The sequence below is a fragment of the Gopherus evgoodei genome, chromosome 2 (genome assembly GCF_007399415.2).
Source record: "Gopherus evgoodei ecotype Sinaloan lineage chromosome 2, rGopEvg1_v1.p, whole genome shotgun sequence".
Lineage (NCBI taxonomy): Eukaryota > Metazoa > Chordata > Testudines > Testudinidae > Gopherus > Gopherus evgoodei.
Window position 1 is genome coordinate 15,654,375 of NC_044323.1, and position 24,116 is coordinate 15,678,490.

General features: G+C 42.4%; 1 protein-coding gene across 1 annotated transcript; it reads left to right on the forward strand.

Annotated features, from left to right (window-relative positions):
• The first annotated feature begins 701 nt into the window (after nt 1-701).
• LOC115647286 (zinc finger MYM-type protein 1-like) lies at nt 702-4,242 on the forward strand. The gene is given in 4 exon segments (XM_030554184.1): nt 702-1,314; nt 1,317-2,383; nt 2,447-2,506; nt 4,222-4,242. Coding segments are annotated over 4 exon segments (1,761 nt in total).
• The last annotated feature ends 19,874 nt before the right edge of the window (nt 4,243-24,116 follow it).

Consider the following 24,116-nt stretch of genomic DNA (forward strand, 5'->3'; position numbering starts at 1 on the left):
TTTCCTGCCTTTTTTTTCCCCCTGTGAGTCAGTATAACTTTTGCCAGCCCAGAAGTTGGGCAGCCAATGTTTTACTTTTTCACAATGTTTTCTCCAACTTTCATAAAGTAAATACATAGTTAATATGAGTTAAAAAGGCCAGGGACACTTCTTTGTGAAGAATCTGTACAGCAGATCATGCTAGAGCTGTGAAAATGTCAGTTTTTGATGGAACTTTAGAGGCAGTGATTTATCATGTATTTTACCATGTGAATGTGCTGCTATTGCTAATGTCTTTCCAAACAAAAATAAGGCACAACAGGACTTCTGTAACATTTCTGTGCTACCTTAATCTAGATGAGATGATTCTGTGCTGACTTCATTTTGGTCACTTTGTGCTTTACCTAGGAGTAAAACTAGGGTTATATTTTCCCACTGTTTGGAAACCCAGCTTATTAAACTGGATAATGCCATTGATCTATTTACAGTATAAAGTTGATATAGAGTTGTAACTAACGTTAAGACTGATGCCCATTATACATTTAAAACTAAAAAGTGGCTTTGTAAAAATGACATGGGTTTCCAACTCTACTGTGTCTCAGTCTTCGCACTAGCTCAAGTTCACAGGCTCACGACTATCCTATATTAGCTATTTTAAATAATATTTCTGATAATAACAATAATTTAAACAGTTATTTCTTTAAAAAACACCCTTATAAGTTATGTCCTATCAAAAACAACCTTCTGGGTCACAAAAAAGAGAACGGAAAAATGAAATAGGATTAGCTGTAGAAGCACAGAAGGGTTCTATACTTAAGTTTGTACATCATGAAAACAACGAAGTTGATCAAGATCATCATGTAACTTCCCAAGAAAATTTTTGTGCAGATGAAGCTCAAGAAACACAAGAACACACAGAACAATCATTTGAAACAGATGCAGACACAAAACAAGAAATTAAAACAGTTGAAACTGTACTAGCATGGGATATAGATGACATTGGCACATGGCCGCAATCTTTAAACAACGAATACTGTGCCATTATACTTGAGAAAGGCCCTGTGAGAATAGAAGGTCTTGAATATCCTAAAGACATTAGAGGTAGGAAATTCACAAAAAACAATTACTACAAAAGACTTTCTAATGGTGAAATTGTCAAGAGATGGTGGCTTGTGTACTCTAAATGCAAGGATGCTGTATTTTGTTTCCCATGCAAGATTTTCAATAGTTGCAATTTTAAGATAGCAACCATGGGTATTAATAATTGGAAAAATCTTAGTCACATATTACCACAACATGAAAAGGCACAATACCACATTGAAAGTATGCACAAATGGTTGAGCTAAGTGTAAAGTTAAAAAATCAGACAACTCTTGATGCCCAAAATCAAAGATTGCTGGAATCAGAAAAGCAGCATTGGCGTTGTGTTCTTGAACGTCTATTATGTATTGTTGAATATCTATCAACAAACAATCTTGCTTTTAGAGGAAGCGTTGAGAAATTATTCCAGCCCCAAAATGAAAATTTTTTGGGCCTTGTACAACTGCTGGGAAAATTTGACACAGTGATGAGTGAACATCTCCGAAGAGTAATTGAAAATGAAATACATGACCACTATTTGAGACCAAGAATTCAAAATGAACTGATCATGCTAATGAGTAATAAAGTGAGAGACAAAATTGTTTCATTGGTTACTTTGGCAAAATATTTTGCCGTAATTCTAGATTGCACTCCAGACATAAGTCATCAAGAACAGATATCATTAACAGTGAGATTTGTCGACATTAGTGATTCAGCACAGATTACAGTTAAGGAATTGTTTATCACATTTTTAGAAGTACAAGACACTACAGGTTTTGGACTTCTTCAAACTCTCCTTGATGAACTAAAACAAATGGGATTGTCCATAATGAACATTCGAGGACAAGGCTATGGTAATGGCGCCAATATGAAAGGATGCATTTCTGGCGTGCAAGCTAGATTGCTGAGAGAAAATCCAAGAGCCTTTTTTGTTCCATGTGCATGCCACAGCCTTAATTTGATATTGTGTGATATGGCCAAGTCTTCTGTAGAAGCTATATCTTTTTTTGGTTTGCTGCAACGCATTTACGTGCTCTTTTCAGCTTCCACTCAAGGATGGCAAATATTCAAAGCACATGTCAATGGTATTACTGTTAAGCCTCTATCTGAGACACGCTGGGAAAGCAGAGTAGAAAGTGTAAAAACGTTGAGATATCAATCTGAGGAAGTTTATGAAGCATTGGTTGCTATTTCGGAAGAAGCCAGAGATCCAAAAGCTAAAAGTGAAGCACAGTCATTGGCCTCTGAAATATCCAGCTTCAAGTTTCTAACATCTGTCGTAATCTGGTATGACATTCTTGTTAAAATCTCAAGTGTAAGCAAAATAATGCAGAGTCCAATGATGCAGCTTGATTCAACACTTACCTTACTAAACAACACACAAGACTTTTTAGTGAAATACAGAGAACATGGATTCAAAGAAGCACAGGTTACAGCAAGAGAGCTTGTACAGGCACTCGGTGTAGAACCAAAATTTCCATGTGCGAATGTGACACGAGTTTCAAGGAAAAAACGACAAATGGAATATGAAGGAGCAGATGAGCCCATAGACGATCCAGAAAATAAATTTGAGGTTGAATTTTTTAATGTTGTGATGGATAAAGCAGTAACTGCTGTTGATGAAAGGTTTAATACCTTGCAAGTACACCATGAACAGTTTGGATTTTTGTATGACATAACTAAATTCAATGAAATAGGAAAACAAGAGCAACTAATGACAAAGTGCAAGAAACTAGAGAGCCTCCTGAAGCACGGTGATAGTTTTGATTTAAATGGACTTGAACTGCATGAAGAATTGAGTGCACTGTCATCAATGTTGCCACATGCAAAATTGGTGATGGACATTGTACAGTTTATTCATACCCGCAAACTTGTTGACATATATCCTAATGTGTACATTGCCACTCGTATTCTACTGACAATTCCTGTAACAGTAGCATCAGGAGAATGGAGTTTCTGAAAACTAAAGCTCATTAAAAACTATCTCCGCTCTACAATGAATCAGGAACACTTAACTGGTCTTGCTATTCTTGCAATCGAACAAGACACGACTTTGTCTTTGTCATACGATGACATTATTACTGATTTTGCAGCCAAAAAAGCCAGAAAGATTGCTTTTAATTAAAAACAAATCTTTGTTTCAATACCTCTTCTTATAAATTTCCAATAAAATTTTGATAAATTAAAAAAAATATATTATTTGCATCATTCTGTCATATCAGAATTTTTTCTATAGTGCTGCTTCTTTAGTGCTAGTCCATCAGCATTACAGTGTGCTTAATTAAGTTAAACTGGTTTTAATAACGTGAATGTGGCAAGTTTTCCAATACTGTAAGCTTATGTTTGTGTTGCTAAGAGCAGATCAGGCACAGGGGCACCAGTTTAATAATCTCGCCTAGGGCACCATAAATCCTAAGGCTGGCCCTGAAGGGGAATGGATCAATCAGCTGTGGATGCAGAGCATGGGAAGCAGACCAATTGGGGCTCGTTCTGAGCTGCGGCTTGTCTGTTCTGCAAAAACCTAGGACATTTCCTGTTAATTTTAAAATTCACCCCTGGATAGAGAAACAAGACTCAAAAGAGAGGCTTTGTCCGGGGAAACCTGGACATATGGTAACCCTTTTCCCAGCAGTTCTCTCCTTGTCATGCAATTGCTGATTTCACCCAGCGCCCAGTCATTTCCTGGTTCAGGATCATTCTCCTTATACGGCCAGGGAAAGGAATGGGCACGGTGGACGAGGGCTGATGGGAGTTGTAGTGCTTTGCTTAGAAGAGCCATCACAATTCATATAAATAAGGCTTGATTACACTTTGAAATAAAGGCTTAGTTGTCTGAGGTTCTGATCAACTTCAAGTTCTATTGAGAATGCTCAGCACCTTCCTGAGAGATTACAGAATCAGCTCCTTCGTGAGCAGAAAGATGAGATCATTCAGTCAATTATGGAAAACTTCCCACTCTCCAGAAACACAAATCTGGACTAACTTATCAGAAAATACATAATTTCATACACAAGAATAGTGCTGCTATGCAGTAATAGTTATTACCTTTCTATTATCCATTTTAACTTTTCCAACCTCTTGACTGTAATTTCTATTGTAGCTTTTGTAATTTATTTTGACTGTTTTATTCCTTAACGCTGAGAATTTTGTATCTGTATTTAGATGTCTAAAGAGAACTCATAGTAATAATGGCAAAGAGTTCTGTGGCACCTTATAGACGTTTGTTAGTCTATAAGGTGCCACAGAACTCTTTGCTACTTCTACAGATCCAGACTAACATGGCTACCCCTCTGATATAGTAATAACGTTTCACAGTTCATTTAATCTATTTTTGTTTAGATTACACACAAGAATCTATGTTAACAAAATGTTATTTAGGTTGCAAAGTTTCAAGCACTCAAAAGTGAGGAAATACCAGATTTAATGTTGTCTATGCCACCATAATTCTTCTCCCTTGTGCATCATGCCAGTCCACTGAGACTGGCATCCTGTGGAAAAAATAGTATGTGATCATATAATTAAAGATTGTATCATAATGCAGATACATGAAGGGGCAGAATTAAGGTTGCATGAACATTTCCTGGAATCTGTATCTGCTCCTAACTTTTGAGTGCTTGACTTTGACTTTACAGCCTAAATAACATTCTTCTAATATAGTTTTTTCAATACAATTTCCTAGTTTTTTTTTAAAGGTAAACATAAATGTCACTATAACATCTATCAGAAGTAGGATTTGAATCCTAAACTTCAGTATTGAGCTAAAAGACTAACTACATAAGTTAGCACCAGAAGGCAGACTATAGCTTTTTGTGAGTACCGATGGGCACCAGAGGTGACGTGTAACTGTTGATGGGGGGAAAGGACATATTTTGAACCTACTCCTTGCAAAAAAATAAATAATAAAAATATAAACCCTGGCAGATATTTGGGGTGACATATGACCCTCATGCCTTCTGCACGTTGCCTCTGATGCACACAGATCAAGCCTTAGATCCCACATCCTTGAACTTTGCCCAGGCCGAGAACTGATTTCTATAGGCTCGGCATTCACCAGTGAAATTGTTTTCACAGCATGAAGGAAGTGATGGGATGCAGGATCTTCTAGGGCACATTCTGCTTTTTGCAGCACACTGTTTGCTGGCTGACTTCTCTAAGCGTCCTCTTCAGAGTCCAGAAAGAGAAAATCCAAAGCTTGTAGGAGAAAGAACTTCACATGGATGGCCACATACTGTAGAGTGTGTTACACACACCTGGCGTGGAAGGCTCCATGTAACATTACAAATTCTCTGTGTAGGACCATGCTTGTCCTGAATGAAACTGTAAAAATGCCAACACAGTCTTATTTGCCAATATGTGTAACATCTTTCCTTGAAGCCACATTGGAGATGAAAGAAAAAAAGATCAATTGTATCTTTTTGGCTCCATAGCATCTGCATGGGAGCCTTTCCCATTGGCAGTGGGAATGAGCATAAATTAAAGTAACAGTCAGTGATATTAAAACAATCAAGTTCTTAAACTCATAAAGCTTTGTTTGATTATTTATTTATTTATTTTAAAAGCACTTATTGTCTAGCCAACTAGGACTTTTACTGCCTTAATAAAAATAATGATAAAATCCATAATGTTTCCTCCCGGCCTTCTAAGATAAACTCGGCCAGCTGCTGCAGCACACTGATACTTTGAAATCTAGGCCATCCATCTTGTAATTGGTTGCAATCAGTAAAGTCAGGAAAGCTTTGCAGAGTCAGCTTTTCTTAGGCTCAGTGTGCTTTAAAAAAAAAAAAAAAAAAAGCCCAAACTTTTGAGCTGAAGACTTCGTTCAGCAAAGTCTTCCTTTAATCACAATCAACCCAAACTTGTATTAAATGTCACTCAACACTTGACTGCACGTTATAGTCGCTGTGCCAACAATTAGGGAGAAAATGCTTTTTTTACCTTTTTACTATGACCCTTTAGTCAGTACAATATCCACTGAATGTAACTAACCGCAATCCCCGTATTTAATCTTAAAATGTAATTAAAACAAAGAAGTGTGAAATGAAAGTCAATCAGACAGAAAAAGCACATTTCAGCCAAAGAGCTTGTGTCTTTTGTTAGGGGAATTTAAATTGGACATGTGTGATCTGATCAAAGTTATATTGGAGCCTTGAGCTAGCTCTTGAGGAAGAATCAAGATCAGATGCTATATGAAATATATGGTACAGTACATAGGATCCCTGTAGAGTTAGAGCTGGAAAAGGCTGGCCTATCACTGAGTCTTCACGTTTAGACTGTAAGGCCTGATCCAGCGCTGTTCACAGTCAATGGAAAGACTCCATCACAACTATCGTCCACTATAATGGAAAGCATAGAGTGGCCACCTTAAAAAGTCAGCACAGCAGTTACCAATAGTTAGCATACAATGATAACACTGTGTGGTGCTTGTTCACCTTTTAATGGCAGCCACTGATTTAGATATTAAATTACTTATATTCATATTCTCAGCCAAAAGGCAAGAAATAGCAGTGATTTCCCAAGTATGATTTGGAGTCCCTTCCAGATCAAACATTTGCCTGAATGGTCATTGGATCCATATCTCTTTTAAACTGATGATGCTTTGCTGCCATTAATCAAGTGGCACTATCCTCCCTAAATTTAAAATTAAAAAAGTGAATGGTGTGACACTATGTCCCATATTCTTCATAGAAATATGGTTATAATAAGATTATAGCACAACTAGGATATGTTTTGTGAAAGATGGGTCTTGTGAGGTATCATTGGAAAGGTTATGACTTACTGAATTCTATTTGTCTGCATGTATCATTTTTGTATCTAAAGTTAGGAATATTGACTATACATCTGTACTACAAAAGTACACCCAGGGAATGCCCATCAGACAAAATGCAATCAATCTGGCTGGTTAGTTGGGGACAAGTCAATAAACCATTAGGGAGAACAATAGGTCTTTGAAGATGCTAATCTCCCACCTTCCTGAGAAACTTCCTGGGATACTACAAACAGCCTTTGACTCATGGCTGCTTTGACACTGCAGGGTCATGTAATCATGTCACCTGGTACTGGACTCCGTCATAGAATACCAGTATTTTTCCACTGAGGGGGGGTGGGAATCACACCGAAGGACAAAGGATTCCAACTATATGTAAATCCTATTTAAGGCAGGGAAGTGAGTTAGTCCGGATTCAGTCTCCACTGAATCTCCACCCAAGATGACTGATGGAAATATCTAAGAAACAAGGACAAAGGGAGAAGGGAGAAGAGCTGAGCCAAGGCGGGAAAAGGTTTCTGGCTTGCAAAAGAAATGCATAAAACAACATTTAGGGTGAAAAATTACTACATGTAATGAGTTTCTTTACCGTATTAAGATTAGTTTGTGTCATTTATTCAGTAATCTGCTTTGATCTGTTTGCTATCCCTTATAATCACTTAATTCTATCTTGTGTAGTTAATAAACGTGTTTCTGTTTTCATAGAATCATAAAATATCAGGGTTGGAAGGGACCTCAGGAGGTCATCTACTCCAACCCCCTCCTCAAAGCAAGACCAATACCCAAATAAATCAACCCAGCCAGGCCTCCATCAAGCCTGACCTTAAAAACCTCTAAGGTTGGAGATTCCACCACCTCCCTAGGTAACCCATTCCAGAGCTTCACCACCCTCCTACTGAAATAGTTTTTCCTAATATCCAACCTAAACCTCCCCCAATGCAACTTGTGACCATTACTCCTTGTTCTGTTTTCTCTAAAACTAGTTTGTGGTATTCATAACTGGGGGGCAAAACTGTGCATATCTTCCTCATATTGAGGGAGGGGACAAATTTCATGAGCTTACGCTGTACAATTCTCTGTGCTGTGCAAGACAATACAATTTTGGGGTTTGCATTCCAGAACGAGTGTGCACTTGAGTGCTAGGCAAGTCCCTGGCTGAGCCTTCCCATGCAGAGTTGATTCCAGTGTCTGTGTCTTTCTGCAGCTGGGTGTGTCCCTACCTGTGTGTGTGCTGGATGAGGCTTGTGGGCCTGGCTCAGCAGAAACAGTGTAAGGGAGCCCAGTCTTGTGGAACAGCCGAGCTTAGTGGTACCCCAGTACATCAGGTGGCCACCCCAGAGTGAGGGGGGAGCAACCCATCACAAATGGATTCTCAGGAACCACCCCTCATACAAATTGGCAATAATATCAGTGAGGCAAAGCAATCAGTTGTCTGATGGATGGAGGTGAGGAGGTTCCGGTTGGAGATTTGGGTTCAGTTTCACAGTCTGCCATAAACTTCCTGTATAACCTGGGGCAAGTCATTTAGTCTATTGGTGCCTCAGTTCAGTTCCCCTTTGGTAAAATTGGATAATACTTCCTTTGTTTATTTAAACTCTGGGCAGGGACTCTCTCATACTATATGTTTGCATAGTGCCTAGCACAATAGGACCATGGTCCCATTGGGGCCTCTTGGTGATACCATAATACATATAATAAAATACTTGTTACCTTTATTCTGTGTTTATAATACAGGTCAGCTTGCCTGACTCAAAGCTTTAAATATGAACTTCTGTACTGATATAGATATAACAATCAAACAGCACATCTGAGAATGTATTAGTGAAGTGGTCAGGTACAGGAATGATAGTCTGCAGATGAGCAGGCTACATAATAATCAATGTTCTCTTTCCCAAAATAACACAGAACAGAGGTCCATTTGTCCTTAAATATGTCCTTCGTGTGCATGGGCCAGAATGTAAGTTGTTCAAGTGGCAAATAATTTTTTTTATCAGCAATGCTCCCACAGTGGGATAGGGGCTCATAATCTTAAACAGATGTCTTTAAAACAAACCTACTGTGTGTCCTATCAAGTATCTTTAAAATGAATAGGAGAATTTCCATCACCCTTAATGGAATTTACCCACTTGGTAAGCTTTGTTCTTAGTTTGCCTATAACAGTCTTAATAATTTTGTAGTTCAGAATCTCCACCCCCACTAATTTTCATATTGGGCCTCTCTTCATCTTCTGGCTGTGCGTCTGTGAGTGGAACGGCATGAATACCCCAAGGAAAAGGCCTTCTCTAAGGTTATTTCTGACTCTACTGAACCAGGAAGTCCCTCATGAGGAGGTTGTTCTTGCAATATTTCTAGTCCAATTATTGCCACTTCAAGAGGGTGGGGAATGTGCTGCCAGATAGCTCACTGCTCCTTTGAAAAGGATCAGGGAACATATCCAGCAGGTTACATCATCTATCCCTACAATCACGAGATACCCTTTCCATGATTCAGCTAGAAAGATGGCTTCCTAGGAGCCCTCTGCCAGTTTTAACAGACTGTCGCCCATTTATCTGCTACCACAAACCAGAAGAATGAGGCTGAAGAATGTTAAACTGTGCCTGATGCCAGTGATTTGTTGCACTTTCTAAGTCCCTGCCAGCTGAGTTCATTTGAGTAATATGGGGTGAGACAGTAATAACTTGAATTTATGTATTTCCAATTCCCCTACTCCTTCCCTTTCTGATCTCTTCCTTCTTTCCTCTTCTCTCTCTGAACCCACTGTCTCTCAACTCCTGGCTGGAACCTTTCTTCTCTTGACTTTCCTAATAATTTTTTCTGCCCTGGGAGCATTTACTTCTAATTTCTCCTTTCATCTGAACTCCCTCTCTTCTTACCTTGAGCCTGAATCACTTTTCCTTTCATTTAGTTCCACCCTGGCATTTCCCCAGTGACTCCACTGCTCCTCTTTACAATCCAAATTCTTCCTCCTCACAGGCCTGGCTCACCCCTGCTCTTTGAATGCAGTGAACTGATCTTCCCCAGCCAGAATGCCATTGGCACAAAACTCAGCACACCGACACCCTTTGTGCTTTAAAATCTGTTTTATACGCATTTAGGTTGTGCCCCTTTTCTGCACCCTAATTACTTCTGTTATCATAGTCAGTTATTCCTTTGTTCCACTGACCTGATGTCTCTGTCCTCACCAATTTCACTTCTCCTGACTTTACCCATTATTTTTTTGTACAAAGTGACTAATATCCACAAGGCCCTTGGCCTCTTTTCCTCCCCTACCTTTTTTCATCCACTGTCTAACTTCTTTCTTTTCATTTCATTTTTTTGATCTCTCTCCTCTTTTGATTCCTCCTGGCTCTTGGATTATTAGTCTGGGGATTATTCACTGGAGTAGCATCACTGAAATAGCAGCGCTAGTAGAAGTCCCTAATGTAGACCTGCTGCACCAGTGGAAAAAGTGTCTTGCACCATCGCAACATACCTTGGTCTGGTTTGAGACCAAAGTAAGCTGCACCAGTACAAATCACTTTTTACACCAGTGAATCACATTCACACTAGAGATTTCCATCACTGCAAAAAAACAAACCAACCAATCAAAACACCTCCCAGTGATGATAAACCTTCAATTCCAATGTGAAAGGCACCTTATAAATACCCTAGTTTGTTCCTGTCATGAGCTAGTCACATCCTCCCACTTCTTCCCCTCATTCCTGCTCCCCCTTACCCGTGTTCGTTCCAATCAGCACTTCTCCCCTCTGTCCCCATACTACACCCCTTTCATGTCTTGAGCTCTGTCCATCCATCCTCTCAAAAGGCTACATTCTTAAACAAACCTCTCCTGACAGTATCCAGTGTTCCAGTTCATGCCCTGGTTTCCCTTCTCCCATTTTTGTCTATAACCCAGAATTAAGCTACCTGTTGTCATATCTTTTCTCCTCCCACTTGCAGTTCTATTCTTGATCCTTCTCAGTCTGGTTTTTGCTTCATTTTTCTGGCTTTCACTAGCATGGTCAATGGCATGCTTGTGGCTAAGCCCCAAACCTTCACTTTTTTTCTTACCCTGCTTGAGTTACTACACTTATCTATATCTTAGTTCTTATATGCTTCTCTGACACCATCCTGTCTGAGCACCTAAGATGTAATTGGCACTGGGATTACTCTCTGCTTTCTCCTTCATCCCTGCAGCAAGCATGGCTTTTCAGCCTCAGAAGGTTTTCTTCCTATTGAGCTGATCTTTCAAGGTATCCTAGGTTATTATCCTTCTCCCTCTCCTCCTCTCTTGAAGCCTGATCCACAGCCTTTTGAAGTGAATGAGAGTCTTTCAGCTGACTTCAGTGGCCTTTGGATCAAGCCTCAAGGGCACTGTCCTGGGTCTCCTTCATCTTCTCTTAACACTTCCCTTCTTGTTGATTTTATCTTGCCTATGGCCTAAAGTACCATTTATACACTAATGTCACTCCGATGCATTCCCCTGTCCCCTATATTCATAATTCCATTCATTTTAGCTCAGTTTCCTCTAACACGTAAAACCAACTACTGTTGATACAAAGTATGAAGAACAACATTTTTTCCTTCACACATTCTTCCTTTCTTCTACTGCCCACTTCCATCACTGCTGCTAACACACCCATCATTTTGGTTGTCACCACTTCACATCTTTACCAGCAACTTCTGTTTCCACTGTTCTTCCCCACACTGCTGTTAAATCACCTATCTTCCAAATTAAAGGGTTGCTCATACAAATTGTTCCAGGTTTGGTTCATCCCTGGAAATTGATTATGTGGCTGTCTTGGATTTTCATATACGTTAAGGCCAGATGGGACCAACTAGACTGACCTCCTGTGTATCACAGGCCATTACTTCATGGTTTTGTAAAACCTGATAAACGGGGGTTTTGTTTTGAAAACCAAACCATTGGCAATGCAGTCCCTCTAGACCTACCCCAACTCAAAAATTTGAAGTTTTGAATAAATTATTTCAGTTGCAGCCCATCACTTCTAAAAAGTGAGACACTGCCTTATATTGGAAGATCCTCTCCTGAAATCAAATGCAAATTCACAAGTCCCTAATGCAAGTCCAGGGAGCATTTTGCTGTTCTATGACCAGTACTGTATAGTGAAGAAAGTGATCCAGAAATGGAACTTGCTCTACAACCTGAGGAACAAAAAGGATGAAGCATGAGGCGTTAGATCCCTGCCTCATGCTATATTATTATAGGATAGAGTCTTCTGTTTTGGCACTATTTTCTCTCCTCCCTGTCTCTTGCTTCTTGCTGTTGCTCCTGAATGTTGAGAAATTCCCTCCAATCCTCCACTTTTTAGTGTGCTTTCCCTCCGCCAAGTCACAACATGAAAACAAATCTCCCCTCCTCTTTCCATTTAACGTGTTGTCCTGAAGCAGCGACGTGTGAAAATAAAGTGGGTGCAGTCTGAGTTTTGAGAAGACAGAGATTCTGTGACTGTCTGGGAAGGTTATTTCTGTGTTCTCGCTTTCTGTGTACAATGCCTGCTTTCAAGCTTCAGAGATTTTTCTGCTTTCAGTGCTCATAAGCATATTTACTGGTGTCCACAGGTATAAGCTATAATACCAGATCAGAGCTCTGGATATGTTCTCTAATAGCAGAGCCTGAATAGTGAACCATTTATTCCAAAGCTTTGCATACCAGCTAAGTATTGCAAGGTCATTCAGAGAAACTCCTTCTGAGCCTTCTGGGATAGTCAGTCTGAAAACACAATCCATTAGTGGGGCCCACTGAATTGAGAGCTTCAACTCAATTGCAGTTCTTAACCCAAGGCACAGGAACTGAACTGCGGGGCTTAACAGCAATAAGCTGTATATAGCAGCATTTTTTTTTTACCATCTTCAACTTCTATCTCAGGCAACTACAATTATGTCCTTATTTGCTTTCTTTTAAAATCAGTGCATTTGTGCTGCAGATACATATTCTATTTCTGACTGACACAAGAAATACATATGTGCAACTATCAGGATGTATTTATACACATATACAGGAATAACAAAAGGGCCAAATTTTCAACGGGTGGAAATTAACCCAGCTTCATTGACATGGATATAATGTGGTCCCACTGCCAAATAATTGCAGATATCTGAGGCCTGAAAGATAAGCTGCTGGTTGGAGGAGAAATCAGTGATGCAGAGTATGGGTATATTCTAAGAGTTACTTGTTTTATTTACATAAGTATCAATCCTGGAACATAGGTAGTCAAATAGCATGTAGGGCAATTCCTTCTTTCAGAAATCTCAGTCCAACACAAATGCCTGGTCCCCAGGATGCAACTCTGTCTCTAATTGGAGTCTGTAAGCCGGTGGTGTGGGGGCTCGTCCCTCTCAGGCGCAGAGGGGAGCCAGGGCGCCTCCTTACACACACAGCAGTCCGGTAGGCCTAACCCTTCAGCAGGCGTTGAGGGAATAAAGGGGCTGCAAACAAGGCAGAGTCCCGGCCCTCCAGCCGGGGTCGGGTAAGCACCAAGTACATAAGCCCAAGCCCTGGGGCAGGGCGGGGCAGTAAGCAGTTCAAGCTCAGACTCTCAGGCAGGGGCTGAGCAAACACAGTATATCAGCCCAGGCCCTTGGGCAGGGCGGGGCAGTAGCAGTTCAGGCTCAGGCCTTCAGCAGGCTGAGCAAACACAGTAACCCAGAAGGGCTACACAGAAGGCCTCCTCAGGCCAGGGAGAGGGGGAGTCTGCCACCCTTGGGAGGGTGGCAGGGGGAACGCAGGCCCTCCCACTCCACTGCGTCCCAGCCCGGGGCCCTAGCAGCAGCAAAGGCACGCTGCTGTCAGTGGGGATCCTGGCCGAAACACACTGACATGGGTTCAGGCTCTTCAGGAGCCAAACCAGGGTCGGCTACCCCCGGGCCACTTCCGACCTCCCCCTCTCTGGGTACCTGTCTCTCGCCAGCTTCGTCTGGGGGGTCCCAGACCATGGGCTTCTCCGGGTACCGGTCGTAGGGAGGCTCAGGCAGCTCCTCGGGATACTGGTCGTAGGGAAGCTCAGGCCGCTCCTCGGGGTACCGGGCGCAAGGCAGGTCAGGCTGACGTTCCTCTGGGTACCGGTCGTAGGGAAGCTCAGGCAGCTCCTCGGGGTACCAGGCGCAAGGCAGGTCAGGCTGACGTTCCTCCGGGTACCGGGTATGAGGCAAGTCCGGCCAACGCTCCTCCGGATAGTGAGCGCGGGGCAGGTCAGGCCAGCGCTCCTCCGGGTATTGAGCACAGGGTAGGCTGGGCCCGGCGGGAGCTCGGGCACCAGCATCTGTCCTCTCCGGCAGCCAGCCACCAACTGAGCGCTTGGGCCGGGCTTTTATATTTCCTGTCCCGCCCCTTGACTTCCGGGGGGCAGGGACAGGCGGCAGTGGCTCCGCCCCCTGAGGCACCTGCTCTGGCTCATCCCTCTCAGGCACGGCGGGGAGACAGGGCGCCTCCTTACAGAGTCAATTTTTAAGGCAAAGGCACAGAGTAAACTCTCCTGCTATTCACACAGCTCCATCTACCTAGAACCCTGCATAACAAAACTGAGACCTATACACAGCATGTCTCTCCAAGACTGAACATTTTCTCGCATGCTGAAAAACAGAACCTGGAAGACTAGGTGTAGCAGTACCAGCCATAACAAGAATTATATGTTAAGTATTGACAGGTTGGGCAAAAATTGTTTTAAAGCAGGTAATGAAAAATATAGTAGACAATGTCACCATTACTCTTCTGTTTTACCACAGACATATTGGGTGATAACAGTATTTTATATATATATCTGCATTGTCACAAGTGTCATGTGACCCTAGAGAAGCTGTCATAGATGTTAATGTAATACAAATGAGAAGTCTTATCTGCAAATTAACCATGTGTGGTCTGTAGAAATTTGCACTGACTACTTGAAGACACATCATAATTATTGTTTATTCTGCCGTAGCACCTAAATATCCCAACCAGTTCCATTGTGTGAGGTGCTGTAGAAACACATAGGAAGTCACGGTCCTTACACTGAAGAGAATACAATGTAAATAGACACGATAGGCAAAAGGTGATGGAAAAAGTTAGCAAAGGTGCTGCTAGCTCTATTTGCTTTTGGTCGTGGTGGATTGTTTGCAACCTATGAAGGGAGTCAAGCTAGGATGAGTTAATAGAGTCAGGGAGCAGGAATAGGAAGAAAGAGCCAGGGAAGTGACCGAGGGACATGCAGAAATGTAGTACTGGTAGGAGCAAGGATGTCAGACAATGTGATGCTGGCAGTGGAGGGGGAGATGAGAACAAACAACTAGTATCAGAGAAGAGAGACTGTGCACCATTTTATAATATACTGCACCAAACATCCAAGTTTACAATTTTGTATAACAATGCTGCACCTGTTAAAATGTATTCCTACTATTGCACAATATCACACCAAACATCTGTGTCCAGGTGTCTACTTCTGGTGTCTCAGACGGACATTTATTTGTAAATAAGCATGTCAAACACAGAGGCCCCTTCCTCTGCGGCCGTGCACTTTCTCCGGGTGTAAATGACTACATCAGCTGCAAAGCAGTGAGGAACTGGGCCCAAATAGTTTTAAAAACATTGATACAGGATGAGGTGCCTGGGATAGGCTAATGCAGAACGGGTATGTTGTGTTTAAAAATGATGAAGTGTCACAAGGCCAAAATGAACCATCATATGGGCGGTGTGTGGTTTGCGGGAGCTGGTATTTGGAAGGGATGAGTTGGCAGTTTTACTGCAGGGCTACTGAAGAGCATAATGTAGAGATGGGAGTGTGATAGAACCAAAGTGCTATTTTTCCAATTGTGACTCTGGGCATGTTCTTTTAATCTGTCAGTGTCCTTGGTTCCCCGTATTAGAACTGAGGATACTGATACTCTCCTTTGTAACTTGTGTTGAGGATATTGGATGAGAGTGCAGTTATTATTTTTAGCATCCACATTGAGAGAGACAACTTGGCGACAATGTCCGCGATCATCATCTCTGTACTGATGCGTGCTAGGCAGAAGTAAAAGCCATTGCTATCTCGTGTTCTTGAGACACTTATAAACAGTCCTGCCAACTTCTGATTTCCTGGGCAAATGGTTGGCCATGAATCTTTATGACTTACATGAATACTAAGGTACAGAGGTTTTGTAAAATCTGCTTCTTTCCTTCTCCAGCAGAGCTAATGGAGGATCTGCCTCAGTGAGATGAAAGATAATTCTGGATGTAATGCCTTTTCACCTCCAGCTTTGCCTTCTGGCACTTTCCAGCCAAAGCAATCTCATAGCTGTAATTTGGGAAGACATGTTTTCAGTTTCCAATTCCTCTGCTGCCTAACCTCTTTTGGAGTCTAGGTCATTCTTCTAATGGTGATTCACCTTTTGTCACTCTGAGGAATAGGTTTACTACTTCAGACATTTAAAGTAGGGTTAAAATGACACCTCTTTTCTCCTTAGTGTGTGCATGTGATGGGAGAGCTGCATCAGTGAGACTGGTCAGTGACCTGTAGCACAGGATCCCTCGCCTTCAGAAGAGCTAGGGTGACCAGACAGCAAGTGTGAAAAATCGGGACGGGGGTTGGGGGTAATAGGAGCCAATATAAAACAAAGCCCCAAATATTGGGACTGTCCCTATAAAATCAGGACATTTCATTTTGGGGGCAGGGGGGAAGTCAGAATGAAGGAGAAATGTTCAGTATCTTGAGGGATACCTTCAACTTCTTGAGTCTCTCTTGTCCTATGAGAGCGTCACTCCATGCTGTACCTTGACCTTGTTGGAATAGAATGTTTGCTTTGCTTCTTAGAGCTGAAATCCCTCCAATTACTGTAATAATAAACTGTAAATTAGAGTCAGAAACTTACTAGGCTCTGGGGCAACTCCTGTCTCCACCAAGTTTGCTGTAGGCTTGCCAGTGTGGTGTTCCTCAGTGGGGGTGGGGTCAAACAGCTTTTCCAAGTAGGGACCAAGAATTTGCTGTTGATCCTGATCCACAGCCTGCTCTGAGGCTGGTCTCTTCATTCTCCTCCCACAGAGCCTGCTGCTGGCTCCCCCATCAGTTCCCATGCTGGATTCGGGGCTAGCAAGGCACCATAAACCATATTGGCTCTGTGCTGGCTGCAGTGCCCAGCATCCAGTCAAAGTCGAGTTGCCTGAGATGCGGTTCTTGTCCCTGATCTTTCCGGTACTTCCTTGTCAGCCTCTTCATACGCTCCCTGTAATGTTCACCTGTTTGGAAAATCTGCAAAGCTCCCAGCTTTTTAGCTATCTGCTAGTTTGCATGGTCATTCCTGGTGCTTTTGCTGACGTCCACAGGTTCACCAGATTTGCACTAGAGATTCATGAAAATTTTGTTGTGCTCCGGAGACCATGAAGCACCTCGCTTTGCCAAAGGTTTGTTCCATTCAGTCTCCATTGCAAACCCAGGAGGCTTGCCGGTGGTGTGCTTGCAGCTCGGTGATCGTTAACAATGGGTTAACGCTGACACACTGAGCTGCTGCTGTACGCCAAGAAAGGGTGGCTTCCATTTTCAGCTGAGTTGGCTGGAGATTGTTGGGATACAGAGGACTAAGGAAGTCGGCCCATGGAAGTGTGGGGTACTTCTGGTGGCCTGCCAGGACACAAGTCGAGCAGGGCTGTGTCTATGCTGCAAAACAATAGGGCTTGGACCCTAGGTCCCGACTTGACTCGTGCTTGGCCCCTGCAGCCCTGCAGGGTCCTGGCACTCTGGGTCTGAGCCCTGGGTTAGTGCAATTTCAGTGTAGACACAAGGGAGATTAGGTGTGAACCCAAATTTAAGCCTGGGCTTATGTTGCATTGTAAACATAGGCTTAGTGTCCAGAAATTGTGTTCTATTGGCTGGGAAAATGATGGCGCTCGTGATTCTCCCATGCAAAGCATCTAGAACAATGAGGTCCTGGTCCATGACTAGGCTCTCCTGGGTGCTGCACTAATAGAAATAATAATTAATACTCCTGGAATCTTTGTAGTGAGTTTGAATTCAGATCCTTTGTAACTTCTTCATGTTTGATGGCATTGTGAATTGATTCCCCACTTGAATTAATTAATACATTGCAATTATCTTAGTCTGATTTTTTTAAATATTAGGGACATAATGAAATGTGTGTGTGTGTTTGCATGTTTGTGTGTGAAACCCAATTAAACAGTAATCGTACCTTTCATGAGTGCCACAGCCTTGAATTATTGAATTTCTGCAGAAGAGCTTTTATAATTAAAACCTGAAGTGGGTTTGATTACATCCATGGAGTCTGGATTCCATCTGAAATTTCACTCATTAATGTGTAGTGTGTTCTTGAAATCTTGCATTATTTTTTAAGAAATGAAATTCAAGATGGCTGTGTTTCTGGAATCAGCATCTGTTCTGTACAGCTGATTATTCAGTTTTTAAGAGGTTATTCATCATTTTCATGAGAATCCAAAGAGCTGGCATTTCTATGAAGACAGGTGTCCAAATCAGCCAGCCAAAACAGGAGGATATATCATGGCAGACAGATATTTTTTATAATCATTTTTAATGCTGAAAGTATCTAGTATATCATGCTTGAAGCCTCACTCCTCCATCACAGGAACATTTTATATGCTTGATAAAGTGACAGTGTCTTAACTAAATTCTAGCCTATCCCATCTGTTCAAAATTCTCCAGGAGTTACTGTGTGAGGTAAGTTTTGGCAAACATGTTATAAAAGGTTTAGCATTTTAATTGTTGGCTGATTGCTTTTATGTTGAACAACTCCATGCACAACAGTATGTAAGTTGCAATGATCTTTACTGTGTGATTCATTAAATCCTATAAAGCATGTCTTACTGCAACATTTGGAAGATAATACCCTAGAAACATTAGTGTTTACATTAAAAACAGCAGAGCATTGCCGGAAATATACTGGCACGGCATTTGACAAACACATAGCTTGCCTGTCTTGGCAGGGCACATTCTTTCAGCTGTGATTTGGCTGACAGTTGCAGATGAAGCAGTGTTATATTGATGGGTTTCCACTGAAACTAGCTCCTTGATCCTACAATCTGACCAGTGCAGGCAGATCCTTAAACCTGTTTGTGTCCAGTGAAGTGAGTGGGCTAACATGTTTAGGTTTCAGTTTGTATAGACCCCAAAGATTGAGGTCAGCATAAAGTCTGGTTTGAGAATATTCTCTTGGGGGGACCATTTACATTTTCTCATTAATTAAGAATTATATGTATCTATTTGGAGGTAAGATCTTGCTCAGATTATTCTGAGAGTAGGAGGTTGAGCCTGAATAGTTTAAATGATTATAAGGCATCATCCTTATTCAGACAAATCTCCCACTGGCTTCAGTAGGAGTCTTGACTGAGTAAAAAACTGCAGCCAAGAATTATTGTGCCAAAATTCCTAACTACCACATTTAATGAATTTTGTCTCTTTTATTATTTGCAAATTGTCCATGAGCAGATGGTGATTTGCCAGATAATTTCTGCAAATGATACTCATGTAGATCATCTCTGAGCTGTTCATTGCAAGTATGCGATGTTACAGCTGTTTGAAGTGGACATGTAAGACACCTAGTATATTTTTCTTCCCTGACTGGATGAGCCTAAGTTGTAGAATCAGGTTCCCCAGATGATTGTTTGCAGTTACGAATTAAAAATTCACTTTGTGAATGTAGCTGCACCATAAGGTTGTGCAGCCAAGTTAAGTTTTAGCAAGAGCTTTAAACCTTTATTTTGTAAACATCTCATTGAAATGGCAAAAATCAAAACCTAGAATGTAAAATTTGAGCACTATTTACATTTTTCACATTTTGTGAGAAATGAACTGATAAAGAGAATAATAGTTTTAAAATCACCTCCCTTTAACAACTTTTCACTGGATTGTCTCGCTTTCCTTTCTATTGCTTTTGCAGGTGTATCCCCCACTTGGAATTTGCTAGCTCCTGGAAATTTGGATGTGGCTTCAGTCTAGGGACCTACCCTATGGACTACAACAATAATGGCTACCAGAGGCCTCTGACATCATTTCCCAGCATGCTTGGAATCAAGGGTGGGGAGAGAATGGACTAGAAACTCCTGCTGAGGCCAACAATGAGACTTCTGTATGGGGTGATATAGTCAAGCAGTTTGCTGGGACAATGATGAGCCCAAGCTGTTCAGCCCCTTAGTGGAAGGAAACAGCCTGATGCGGATACCAAGAACCTGGTTTTAGGTTCAATTTTGAGCTTTGAGTTTGAAAGCAGAGAGAGAAGCAGAACCGCTTGAAGAGTCTCTAACTCCCTCTCTTCATACAGGGGATCTTTCAACAGCTGTGTGATCTAGTGCATGGGCCAGGCAGTTCCAGCTCTGCAGAGGTCAGAGTGGCGGAGATCCGACCTAGAGCTGGCTACCAAGAACTGTTTCAGGACTGCAGCTCAGGGAGCCAGGAGGGGATGCAGCCTCACCCAGGGCTAAGATACTGCATTGATGTACTCTGTTGTTTCTTGTGTACTGGCTTATATGTTTCTTGCCAGCACTGGTACCAGCATTCAATTTTCATCCGTGGTGTCTCAGGTACCGCGAGGAGCTACCTTGGATGGAGGCACCAGGTATCACAAAAAAGAACCCAGGACCCAACCCATTCGAGGAGAGGGGAGAAGCCATTCCAAGTAGCAAGTGTCAGCGTGGAGGGGCCCTCAAGCAATCTAAAACTCCCCAGCACCTGTCCCCTGTCTACATTGTTGCTCCTCATGCTGATTCCTAAAATATCAGTTATACATTGGTAGTGTTTGTCTCCAGAGCGTTGTCACAGGGGGAGTGGCCCCTTTGAGGTGAAATGTGGTCAACCACTCCTGTGCCATAATTAATTAGCTGCTTCCTAGCCTGAGTGAGTAGGACTTAGGAGAGTGAGGTGAGAGATGAATGAACACCTAGGCCTTAGAAAATGACTGAAAGTGAGCTCGGTTGGGAGTTGGCACCACAGGCAGCTGACTGTTCCTGGGCTGGGGTCCGTAGGGGAGAGGGTACTTCAGGGGAAATCGCTTGCGGCCAGTGCTGTAGCCCAGAGCAGACAGACTCTCAAATGTAGCCCAGAAAAGGGATGGGGACAGGGCCCGGAAGGATGGCTGAAGAGAAGCCCTGAAGGACAAAAGAATCTTTCTGTTTATTTGGGACTTTTTAGTTTGGACTTCTGCTACCCTGTAAGGAGTTATGTTTGTTGTGACTGCATTGCAGGGCTAAGCCGCATCTCCAGCACAGACCGGTGTCTGAAAAGCAGAGGAGACCAACCTGGGGGAGGGAAACTGAGGCAGGGATTGCTAAATGTGCCATGTTTGACTAGCAGGGGATTCTATGGGTAGCCATGCCTGCCAAAAAGAATTTTATAACTTTATCCATAATGGAAACTATATGCGCCAACATGAGTCTGAAAGTTGACAACAGATTTGGTGAGGGATTAAAGCCATTCATTTCAGGGGGGAGGGAGTAATGGGGGAACAGTTTTCTCCAAATTCCCCTCTAGCCTAGGGGAAAACTTTAGGAGCTAAGAAAGAGGAGGCCAGGCATTCAAATCTCTTCTGACAGCTGTTTGAATTCCTATGCAATTCACTACCCTTAATTTTGACTAAGACCATGAATCCCTGCCCAGAAGGCAGTTAGGGAAGAGCTGCTAAAGATTTGCTGAGGCACATCGCAGCCTCCTACACTCTTCAGAAAGGTCACCATAGTCAGGAGCAGCTTCAGCAGAGCAGATTCTTGCTCTGATTACCTGGCAGGTGCAGCTCCCTTTTCCTCTGGCTCTAGAGAGCTATTGCACTGAGCTACATCAGCTTGTCCACAAAACTTGCAACCTCAGCAGGGCTAAGGCAGAATAACTTCTCAAGTGCCAGGAACAAATGAGGGTCACTGTTAAGGTTCTGTGTTGGAGGGCATGTCTGATGAACCTGGGGTATTGCTTTTGGGGATCTGTTGGCGATGGAAGTGAAAACCAAATGGAACATTGAAGCATATGACCGACAGTGCTGTAGTGTTGGCAATATGAAGGTGGAAAGGAATGCACAAGTCTTTCCCCTTAACTTATTGCACTGCTTTTAAACTTGTGGGTGGATGGAGTCTGTTCTGATGCAACTCTAACCACCACAAAACATAGTTTCTGTATGCTAATTGCCTTGTATCTGCAGTGCTCATGTCAGTAACCTTGGTTGTTAGACTATCTGAGGAGTGAAGATGACAAAAGGATATGAAAACAGTTGAATTTTCATGCTTGCTTACTTCTAGGTATCAGGTTTTTAGGTGTAAGTGATTTCCCTGTTCCTTCTTCCACGCGGACATTGTGAGGGAGGCTGTGCAAACCTTAATCATGGCAGTGCGCACTTACTCATCTGATAGCTCTGTGGACTTCAAAATAATTTCATTAGAGAGGTGAACTACTGTGCAGATATTTTCAGACAGTGCCTATAAGGGTTGCCTGATCTAGCTCTTCGCTAATAAACCTGGAGCAAAACCTATAACTTCTCCTTAAAGCTCAATAACATTGATTATTTTGTTTCTATAAAATGGGGATAACGATGCTGACCTCCTTTGTAAAATGCGTTGCGGCTACTTATGAAAAGCATTATAGAAGAATGAGGTGGTATTATTGTTTATTATTAATAATAAAAAAGATCTCTTGATACTAAATGTTTTTTTAAAGTGCAGCAAAGTGCAAGCCAATACTTTCCTGGACACAAATAATAAGGGCAGCTATAAACTTGTGAGTTATTTGTTGCCTCAACACAAATTCAGTAGTGTATCAAGCAAGATCGGAAGAAAGCAGGAACACAATGACTGTTGAACTACTGATGCACTGTGGCTGTTATCATGGCTGGTAAAATAAATGAGCTTTTACAGTAATTTGCTTTCCAAAGTGACAGGATGGAGAAATGTGGGCTGCAGAAAGCAGAGAAGGTGGAGCTGGGGAAGGTGATAAGTGGAGTTCAGATGAGGTGTTGAATGACTGGTAAAATGTGCTGCAATTTGCTAGAAAACTAAGCCTATGTCTTACCTAGCATTCTTGTTGGTAAAACTTGTCAGTCAGGGGTATGAAAAAAACACTCCCTGACCAGCATAAGTTTCACCCACAAAAGTGCTGGTGTGGACAATGCTATGTTGGCAGGAGAGGCTCTCCTGCCGACATAGCTAATGCTGCTCATTGGGGGTGGTTTAATTATGCCTGCAGGAGAGCTCTCTCCCACTGGCAAAGAGCAGCTACCCAGGAGACCGTACAGCTACAGCTGTGCCATTGTAAGGTCCGGAGTGTAGACATAGCCTAAGGGAGTGTCTGCTTGGGAGATTTTCCCTGTTATAAGGCTGTAATTATACCATTATCAGTTCCCCTTGTGGACACACTTATTCTGGAGTGAGAAGGACTTTTGGAGGCGGGGGGGCGGGGGGGGCTTAATTTAAACTGCTTCCAAAGTGACATAAATTAAACTGGAAAAAACTACTCTAATAGCTGAATAACAGCAGGTCTACACTTAAAACGTTGCATCAATGCAGCTGCAGCAGTTAAGTGAAGACGCTTCTGGCATAGTTAATCCACCTCTGCAAGAGGCAGTAGCTGTGTCAATGAGAGAAGCTACTCTGCTAACATAGCGCTGTCTACACCGGGGGTTAGGTTGGTATAACTACATTGCTCAGGAGTGTGGATTTTTCACACCCGAGCAACACAGTAATAGCGATATAAGGTTGTAGTGTAGACCTGGCTTAACTGTCTACATGGGATTTATACTGCTATAATTATAGTGGTTTAAATTCACACCCTACCTTATACTGGTACAGTAGGACCTCAAGGATATGAATACCAGAATTATGGCTTAACGGTCAACCAAAAACCACGTGAAACCAGAAGTAACCAATTAGGCGGCAGCAGAGACACACACAAGAAAGAAAGAAAGAAAAAGAAAGAAAGAAAGAAAGAAAGAAAGAAAGAAAGAAAGAAAGAAAGAAAGAAGCAAATACTGTACTGTGCCTGTATTGCATCTTAAAGGCAGGAACATCTGAGCTGCCTGTCCCCCTCCCACCACCACATGTGGGACAGCCATTTACTGCTAGGAAGTGAAGATGCTGGGGCTGCCAGCCCAAGGCAGCCAGGGCCAGCAGAGTAGGAGTAAGGTGACTAGATGTCCCAATTTTATAGGGATAGTCCCAATATTTGGGGCTTTGTTTTATATAGGCACCTATTACCTGTCCTGATTTTTCACACTTGCTGTCTGGGCACTCTGAGCAGGAGCAACGCTGGGGTCTGTTTTCACCCTCCACCTCTGGACGGGAGAAAGCTGCTGGAGCTGAGGAGGGAGCTCAGCTGCTGCTGAAGCCTGGTCCGGAGTG